This window comes from Mixophyes fleayi, chromosome 11 (assembly GCF_038048845.1).
Source record: "Mixophyes fleayi isolate aMixFle1 chromosome 11, aMixFle1.hap1, whole genome shotgun sequence".
In the NCBI taxonomy this organism is placed as follows: Eukaryota; Metazoa; Chordata; class Amphibia; order Anura; family Limnodynastidae; genus Mixophyes; species Mixophyes fleayi.
In genome coordinates, this window is record NC_134412.1 from 62,425,753 (window position 1) to 62,436,214 (window position 10,462).

At 42.2% G+C, this 10,462-nt stretch overlaps 1 protein-coding gene across 1 annotated transcript; it reads left to right on the plus strand.

Moving 5' to 3' along the window:
- Nucleotides 1–960: 960 nt before the first annotated feature.
- On the plus strand, nucleotides 961–6,927 carry HSPB2 (heat shock protein family B (small) member 2). The gene is made up of 2 exons (XM_075190109.1): nucleotides 961–1,122; nucleotides 5,277–6,927. Exons 1-2 carry the CDS (start codon nucleotides 1,029–1,031, stop codon nucleotides 5,723–5,725), a joined length of 543 nt encoding a protein of 180 aa, XP_075046210.1. The 5' UTR covers nucleotides 961–1,028; the 3' UTR covers nucleotides 5,726–6,927.
- Nucleotides 6,928–10,462: the final 3,535 nt, after the last annotated feature.

Sequence of the window (10,462 nt, forward strand, 5' to 3'; positions counted from 1 at the left end):
TTTAACTAGGCCCTGGGTAACCCATCTGATGATGGTGAGGGAAGGCATGGGAGGTATCAGACACACTACCTTGGACCAGTGCCGGATTAACCCGATGTCTAACTGGGCTATAGCCCAGGGGCCTCGGGCATCCAGGGGGCCCTTCAAAGTCCTCAGCAGCATTATTGATCGGTCCGGGGGCTGGGGCGCCCTCAGCCCGATCAATGCTGCTGAGCACTGTCACTGTAGTCCTCCGTCCCCGGCGCTCAGTAATCTGCTTACTGAGGAGATCTCGTGAGTGAACTCTCGCGAGATCTCCTCAGTAAGGAGCTTACAGCGCGCCGGGGACGGATGACTACAGTGACAGATAAGCGCTTGGGGGGCCCTCACGGGGTATGGGGGGGCAGTGGGTGGCTCACATTGGGGGCCTCACGGGGGAATGGAGGCGCCCTTAGCCCAGGGGCCTCCATTCCCTTAATCCGGCCCTGCCTTGGACATATCATTCTGACAGGGTGACACTGATTGCCAAGACATTACATACAGGAATTTGGCTATTTATTAATAAAGTGCAAACCTGCAACCAATGAGCACTTAGCTTTAATTGATTTAATGCAAGTTAGACAATGAAAGCAATAACCTGATTGGATGCTATTTGTTGTTGCACAGCTGTACTTTAGTAGGTTAATAATCCCCAATAGATAACATATAGCACAAATGTGTCCAGTCAAGTTATTGCAGGGGGAATAAAGAAGATGTTTCTGTTGTTTGATGTACATATAAAAGGCAGTGAATGAATATCATTCCATGAAACAAGACAAATGAATCTATTTGTGCTCTATGAAAACACAGTTTATCTCTTTGCAAAAATAGCCTTAATCCTAAGCATTTAGGACTATTTTAGGCTATATTATCATAGCATTCCCCTCCCATTAGCTTTCCACTGATAAAACCTTTCAAGCCGAGGCTGCCACATCACTTTGCCGTGACTGCTACCAGGCATTACCAGAAAGACAATTCAATTCTCAAGGCATCACACTATCTGTCAAACAATGGAAGATAAAACTGTGCCACATGCCTACCCCATGAGTGTTGAATATGAGTTTGCTAACCCAACAAAGGTATTTGATCAAAACTTTGGTGAAGGTAAGTGAAAATAATATCACTTGAATTAATTAACCGAGAATCTATCAGCTTTATGTTTTTCTCTAGATGTCATGAGCAGAATCATGATGTGAATGCAGCTACTTGAGAGTGGTACTGCACAATACAATTCATCCAATCAGTTCTGATTTGTCATTTTATACTGCTGCAAAGACAAAATTCCCTTGTGTGAATTCCTCCTTATATGAGGAAGTCACTTCTACACATGCCAGAGGTCATGCCTCAGCTTACAATGGTGTTTATGCACACCTAGATGGAATTTTGAGTTGATACAGTGCAGATGAACAATGGTTGGCTTGGTGTCAGTTGGTCTAACTAGGTAGATATGTTTTAATACCTAACACAGTGCAAGAGTAAGCAAAGCACACAGCACTAAGATGTGTGCATGTAACAAGTGTCTGATACTGGAGAAATCCCAGGAGTAACCAACCCCTACCCTAACTTACAACTCCTTCTGATCTCTTGGAAGATTGCATGCAGGGCAGACTAGTTGTGTATCAGTCACACCCTCTGCAGACGGGCCACTTCCACTCTAGCAGAAAGTTATTTCTCGGGTCCATTTTTACCCTAATGGACCCTTCACCCCCAGTCCAACATAGCATGGAACAAAATGTAATAAAAGCTTAAAATGAGCAGACACGAGTGATACAGCCTATTTGTCCTTTCAGTCCTAAATTGTTTAATCACAATATGAGGAAGTGATTTTAGTGGGAGGCAAGTCATAGAAACAAAACTAGGCAGCACTTAGGCTTGAGCTGGGGACAAACAAGGTTCGCAAAGGGGGAGCAATAAAAATCTTATTGCAACATATTAATGAGCCATATTATGCCTGAAATAGGTAGGAATTTATAGTATGTACACAACCAGATGTAAAGGCACAAATTGATGTTTGCGCAGGATAAATGACTGACTACTTGGCTAAAGATAATGCAGACTTGTGTCTCACAGTGTATAGAGAACTCAGTTAAACTCAATTAGATATGACCAACCTGTGTTCAGAAGCTTTAGCCATACATTTTTGTATGATATAGGCTGCCGAGCCTCTCACACCTTCATACCTCCTAACCACCGATTTAGGTGGGACAGTCCCGATTGAGGTTTCTGTCCCGCCATCCCGATCGGGACAGATTTGTCCCAATTGATGGAAAAGTCGGGAGATATTCTGCCCTATTGTGCCATGGTCATACCCCCATTGTGTCGTGGTCACATACCCATTGTCTTTGCACTGACAAGGTAATGGCTCTGCTATTCACTCTGGTCACTTTATATGGTTCCAGACAGGAGAGTAACTATACTTTGTGGGTCCCATAGCAAAGTTTAGAAAGGCCCCTATATACATGATGAGCCAACGGAGGTGGCATGACCATCGCTGCCAAAGTGGTGATACTGATCCCAGGGCCGTCTCTTCCATTGGGCATGATGGGCAGGTGCCTGGGGGCCCTGCAGGCAAGGGGGGCCCGTCCGAATCCTAAAAAAAATACTTACCTTGCGGTCACATCAGCGGTGATCCGGCTCCCTCCCTGGTCCCCTCTTCCATGCTGTGCTCACAGTGAATGCTGGACGTGATGTCACACCCAACATTCACTGCAACCACAGCACGGAAGAGGGCAGAAGAGACTCAGCGGCACGGAAAAATGAAGAGGATCGGACTTAAGGTAAGTTAAGGGGGCCCATATATATATATATATATATATATATAATGTTTATTTTTTTTTAGGGGCCCGGTACACTGCATTGCCCGGGGGCCCATAAAGTTGTTAAGGTGGCCCTGACTGATCCCTCTACCCATGTCTCCCTATCTGAATGAGCCAACAACCTCCCACTATCACCAGCCCATCGAGCCACCAAATCCGCCTCAGAGCCGGGCTCCTGTTCGCACATGGGTGGCTGAGCAGCAGTGGTCACACATGCACTGTTATTGCCCATACCTCCCAACTGTCTCAATTTTGGTAGGACAGTCCCAAATTCAGGGGATTGTCCTGCCATCCCACTGACCCTGACTTATCCTGATTCCAGGACAGTGGGGAAATGTGCCCCAATAACAGCATTGTAAGGGTGTCTTTAAGTTAGGGGACAGCCCAGTGATTCAGAAGTGCTGGTCACACCCCAAGTGATGTACTGATGTCAGGTGCACCATGCCCACGCCTCCTCATGTGTGCACACTGCACACTGTGACAATTTTCTATCTGAAAAAGTTGGGAGGTATGCTACTGTCAGGGACTGTGGGGCTTACTCTGAGGCTAAATATATACTGAGGATACATTAAGGCACAAGTGTTAACTATATGGTGCTTTTTACTAATATACATAAATATAGCTGGTTCTCAGAGCTCAAGTCCTCAGATCCACAAAGGCTGATCTGCCCCCCTGCTTCACCCCTAATGTCTCCTGTATCTTGTGTCTATCCATTTGTTTTCCAGAGACCTTATCTTCCCATATGCTCATCCTTGTGCCTCTAGTATCTTATTTGCGATCTTGCCTCTCCCCCTCATGTCTCCTGCACCCCCTAATTACCCCCTTGTCTTCCATATGTATATTCCTCCCCTGTATTTGTCTGCAGTTCTCTCCCTCCTACTTGCCACATCTCTTCCCCTCTTGCCTCCCCTGCTCTGCTTCCTTGTTTACCTAACTGGGGCAAAACTGAAAGCTAGTTGGGATCTTATTTTCTGCATACAACGTTATTGTAGCTTTTACCTGGTAACTGCTGTGGCCAAGATGGTATAAATAGCTAAACAGCTGCTCTGGATCTGATTGTCTGCTGGCATAGACAGGGTTAGGGCAATGACATTTTATTGAGATGACTTTGCATTCTTTAAATATGGCACAGACAGATCACAACTGACATTAGAGCAGCCCCGTGTCTGTAAACTGTAACAGCCTGAACATATCCTCTACAGGTTTCTTGTTTACTATTTGCAGGTACTTTTTGATTATTGTTGTTGACTTGTAAGGCACAATAGTGGTCTATAGCACAGTGTTATGTACTCCATAGCTAACACTGGGGTTATATAATAACAAAGGGCAAATGTGCAATAAGATATTAGTTTTTATTGTCCCACTCGAACTAAATCATACTTTCCTACTATTCCAGAATTTCTGGGAGGCTCCCGAATTTTGGGGAGCCCTCCCAGGCCCCTGGTAGAGCTTGTTAGGCACTAGACATACCTCACTGTGAGAGCAGCTACATCTCCAGTGGCATAGGATAGTCCCATATTTGCAAAAGACACCCATGCCTTGCAGAAAGCACAAGTGTGCCAATACCCTTAGGAGTCCTGTGGTACAGTTAGAGTGGCAAGAGGAGGAGACAAGTATAAAGTACCCAGCCACTGAAGTCCCCTGGGGGATAAGCGTTTGTGGTCCTCCCATGTGAGCAGGTTTGGAGACAAGGGAAATAGGCTGCACTCACAGCACTGACTTTTTCAGAAGCTTTTGCCAAGGCTGTGCTCGCAGCCTAGGGGAGAGGGCACCCGGAAGTGGCCACACTCAGTGGCTCTGGATACAGTATGTGTTGTCGTAATAATCATATAATAGCAGCTGTCCTCATAGTGTTCCAGGAAGCATTTATATTTGTTGAATTGTTGTCATAAGAATGCATATATTCTTTATATCATTGTACATTAAAATACACATGCGTTGAACTGGTATTAAATAAAAAAAAGTACAAATAAGTACAAATTAATAGGCAGCCAAAGTTTGGGAAAATAAAACAAGATGTAGTGACTATGAATTTGATTAGATGCCTAGTTGACCTGTGTAAGGCTAGGCCCTAATTATTTGTTTCTTTGACAGTAACAGTTAATGAAATTTCCTGTAACAGCTTTTGCTAGGCATAAACCACAAAGCATCAGAACTTCTAGCACGTAAACTTGCAAATGGTAACAGGGTGTCATGTTCATTATAATTAATTACATGTAATTATATATTATTTATATGCGAGAGACAAACATATATGGACTATGGAGTCTGTCCATATCCTGATCAGGGATAAATAAAAGTTGTTTCTTCCCCAAACTTCCTGAAATCTGATTAGTGACAGGTTTATGATGAGTGTGTATGTGTGTGTGTGTGCCATTGTGTGTGAAAATGAAAGTGCAAGAAAATAAATCCTTATACTTTCCTTTTCATCTCCATTCCCAGGTATAGCGCCAGAGGATCTTCTCTGTCCCACATTATATCATGGCTATTACATCAGACCCAGGAGGAACAAAACTAATGACAGTGGCTACTCTGAGATCACTTGCAATGAGCAGACATTCCAGGTCTTCCTGGATGTGAGCCACTTTCTTCCTGATGAGATCAGTGTCCGTACTATTGACAATCTACTAGAGGTCACTGCCCAACATCCACAAAAAATTGATAGACATGGCTTCATCACTAGGACATTTACCAGAACATACATTCTACCCTTGGATGTAGACCCTCTACTGGTGAAAGCATCATTGTCTCATGATGGAATCCTAGGTGTTAAAATTCCAAAAAAAGGGGTAGACCTGAAAGAAGTTGTGAATATAATAAAGATAGAAGTGGAGAAGCCACCACAATCAGAAGAGAATACCTCTGGCATGCAAACTAATAAAAATCAATAAGAAATATTTTTTTAAGCATACAGTTTTTTCGGAAGATACCTAAAGCACCATGTTATTATGTCTTGTTGTTATAAAAGGTGTCTTGTTTAAACAATCCATTTTAAGCAATCTGCTCTTCTGAAACATGTCACCCAGAAAGCAATTTTGGCTCAGTAACAACCTCAGAGTTTTGTTCTCTGGTGTACTGATCACAAGTAATACTTTGAGGTCAACCACAATACCAAGGATAATCATGGTTTTTATCTTTAGCAGCTCAATAGGATCCCAAACCTCAGTTAAACCATAAATGTCTTTTTAAGCAAAAATGGTCCTAGAGCTGAGCATAGCTTTAAGAACAACATGCCTACCATGCTAGTGGAAGTAGGTCCACAATGAATTTAGTCAATGGACAGCGCAACTGCTCTGGGTGCCTCCAGATAATTGTCCCCAAAGAATGCCATTTTCACTTGGAGTTACCAGGGCACCCAATCACTTAGAGGCATGCTGAACAGATGCGCCAGTAGCAGGCATTTTGCGAAAATACCTCTGCTAACAGTTGGCCATGTTGCATGGGAAGTGCCTGTCAGCTGTAGGACCATTCATGGGTAATTGATGATTGGGATAGACACTTAATAAAGTTATTATTTATTGCCTGATAAATGACTGCCCTTTCTTCCCCACTGAATTCAGCTAGGCTTCCAACAGCCTCTCCACAGGGTGCATGCTACACCCGAAGGACTTGGGGGAGGCTCAATGACTGCCTTGTGATTACCAGGTATCCAATCCAGTGGGGAAGTCTTATCTGAAATCAGCCCCCGAGACAATGCCATAATGGGAAACTGGATGTGCTTAAGTGAGGAATCTCAGTCCACTGGGTCTTCTACTACAAGACATTCTGACTAAGGGTTATGGCTTTTGTTCGACTGGTCCAGGATCGTGCTGGTATGTTGATCTCCAAGTCTCTGCAGATCTTGTTACTTTGTGTACCTGAAAAAGGTGATGGGCATGGAACTTGCTCCCTGCCTGGTTGGCAGAAGAATGAATATTGTGTCTCAGTGGCTGAGACAGTGTTCCATGGGACTGGGTTTTAGTGCCTATAGTCTCTTTAGAGAAGGGCTGTCTAGTAAGCTTGTGTGGTAAAGCCCCCTTGCTGTTGTTAATTGTGTTTTGTTCCTGTGTGTTGTTTATGCATATATCTATAAATAAAACAACACTTGTACTTTTCCAGTTGTTTGCGTAAGTGGATCAGAATCCAGAAAGATATTAGGTCTCAACAATTAGTACATAAGACTGCCTACAGGTACCATGCAGCCGTGGAGCTGGAATTGGACATCCCCCAATCCCTTTTGTGTTCACTCTCGCTGGTGTCTGAATTGGACACTTTTTCAAAGAACATCTGAAATTGCTCAGGTGCTCAACAACTATAAAACCAATAATACTTCCCAAGAAATATCACAAGCTATTTTATGGGAAGCTCATAAGGCCACTCTCCGAGTAGATTTTATTATTCTGTCATTCAAAAGTAGGCAGAGAAAGATCACATTTGGGATTTGGAGAAATGTCAATCCTCACATCTCAGCATCAGAGATTTCACAAAAAATGCACCTATATTAAAATATTGGCTCTCAAAGGCCAACTAATTCAAATACACTCCAAAAAGCAGCTAAATCTCTGTTATGGGCCCAACAGTGATATTCTAAAAAGGGCAATAGAGCTGAAACTCTTCCTGTGCAAAAGTTGAAAGCTAGACTTACATGCAACATAAATCAGCTCTTAAATCTGCAAATGGCTCCTTATAGTCTGACCCAAAACAGTAGCCCACCATTTTAGAGATTATTATGCATAACTTTACAATCTCCATTCTGAAGTGTTGGGCCCGCACCAGCTTAAATTCGCTATTTGTCACTTCCGTAATTATCAGGAGAGCAGACTGCTCTTCTCAACAAGGAGATAAACTCGGAGGAGATTGTTGTTGCCATCAAACACCTCAAACATCAAATCGCCCTGGCCCAGACAGCTTTTCCACATTTTACTATAAAAAAAATTGTAGGGTCCTTGGTCCCCATGCTTGTTTGTTTAACTCAGTATTGGAGGGTGGTAAGTTTTATGGGGCTACTGGAGCCGGGATTGTAATTGTCCACAAACCAGGCCGGGATCCCACCAATACGACAGCTACAGACCAATTTTTTAATGTTGAGCTCAAGCTGTTTGCCGAGGTGTTAACCAATAGATTTCGGTCGGTCATAACCTCACTCATTCACACAGATCAAGTTGGCTTCATTTCCAATAGGCAAGACTCAGATAACACCAGGAGAATCATCAATCTCATCCAGGTGGCTAACTGTTAGGGATGTGCACCGGTGACTTTTGAGGTCTCGTGTTTTGTGTTTTGGATCCGGATTTTCATTATTTTTGGGGTTCGGATTTGTCTCGCAAAACACTTGACGAAAGGTTTCGGTTCGGATTTAAGGTTTTGGATTCGGATTTTTTTTGAAAAAAACATAAAAAGTTTAAAAATCAAGTTTTTGGGCTTATTTTCACTCCTACGCTATTATTAACCTCAATAACATTCAATAACAAGCATTTCCACTAATTTACAGTGTATTCTGAACACCTCAAAATATAGTTATTAGTCCAAAACGTTGCAACGAGGTATCTTTCTGGACTGCGTAGTGGAGTGGTCCCCACAATATAATAAGAAAACCATCAACTGGTATGAATCGCACCGAATAAAGTACCTGGACTGCGTAGAGGAGTGGTTCACCACAATATATATTAAAAACCCTGAACTTGTATGATTCACACCAATAAATGTACCTGGACTGCGTAGAGGAGTGGGTCACCACAATAATATATATTAAAAACCCTGAACTTGTATGATTCGCAGCAATAAATGTATCTGGACTGCGTAGAGGAGTGGGTCACCACAATATATATAATAAGAAAACCATCAACTTGTATGATTCGCACCAATAAATGTATCTGGACGGCGTAGAGGAGTGGTTCACCACAATATATATTAAAAACCCTGAACTTGTATGATTCGCAGCAATAAATGTATCTGGACTGCGTAGAGGAGTGGGTCACCACAATATATATAATAAGAAAACCATCAACTTGTATGATTCGCACCAATAAATGTATCTGGACGGCGTAGAGGAGTGGTTCACCACAATATATATTAAAAACCCTGAACTTGTATGATTCGCACCAATAAATGTACCTGGACTGCGTAGAGGAGTGGGTCACCACAATATATATTAAAAACCCTGAACTTGTATGATTCGCAGCAATAAATGTATCTGGACTGCGTAGAGGAGTGGGTCACCACAATATATATAATAAGAAAACCATCAACTTGTATGATTCGCACCAATAAATGTACCTGGACTGCGTAGAGGAGTGGGTCACCACAATAATATATATTAAAAACCCTGAACTTGTATGATTCGCAGCAATAAATGTATCTGGATTGCGTAGAGGAGTGGGTCACCACAATATATATAATAAGAAAACCATCAACTTGTATGATTCGCACCAATAAATGTATCTGGACTGCGTAGAGGAGTGGTTCACCACAATATATATTAAAAACCCTGAACTTGTATGATTCGCACCAATAAATGTACCTGGACTGCGTAGAGGAGTGGGTCACCACAATATATATTAAAAACCCTGAACTTGTATGATTCGCAGCAATAAATGTATCTGGACTGCGTAGAGGAGTGAGTCACCACAATATATATAATAAGAAAACCATCAACTGGTATGATTCGCACCAATAAATGTACCTGGACTGCGTAGAGGAGTGGGTCACCACAATAATATATATTAAAAACCCTGAACTTGTATGATTCGCAGCAATAAATGTATCTGGACTGCGTAGAGGAGTGGGTCACCACAATATATATAATAAGAAAACCATCAACTTGTATGATTCGCACCAATAAATGTACCTGGACTGCGTAGAGGAGTGGGTCACCACAATAATATATATTAAAAACCCTGAACTTGTATGATTCGCAGCAATAAATGTATCTGGACTGCGTAGAGGAGTGGGTCACCACAATATATATAATAAGAAAACCATCAACTTGTATGATTCGCACCAATAAATGTATCTGGACTGCGTAGAGGAGTGGTTCACCACAATATATATTAAAAACCCTGAACTTGTATGATTCGCACCAATAAATGTACCTGGACTGCGTAGAGGAGTGGGTCACCACAATAATATATATTAAAAACCCTGAACTTGTATGATTCGCAGCAATAAATGTATCTGGACTGCGTAGAGGAGTGGGTCACCACAATATATATAATAAGAAAACCATCAACTTGTATGATTCGCACCAATAAATGTATCTGGACGGCGTAGAGGAGTGGTTCACCACAATATATATTAAAAACCCTGAACTTGTATGATTCGCAGCAATAAATGTATCTGGACTGCGTAGAGGAGTGGGTCACCACAATATATATAATAAGAAAACCATCAACTTGTATGATTCGCACCAATAAATGTATCTGGACGGCGTAGAGGAGTGGTTCACCACAATATATATTAAAAACCCTGAACTTGTATGATTCGCACCAATAAATGTACCTGGACTGCGTAGAGGAGTGGGTCACCACAATACATATTAAAAACCCTGAACTTGTATGATTCGCAGCAATAAATGTATCTGGACTGCGTAGAGGAGTGGGTCACCACAATATATATAATAAGAAAACCATCAACTTGTATGATTCGCACCA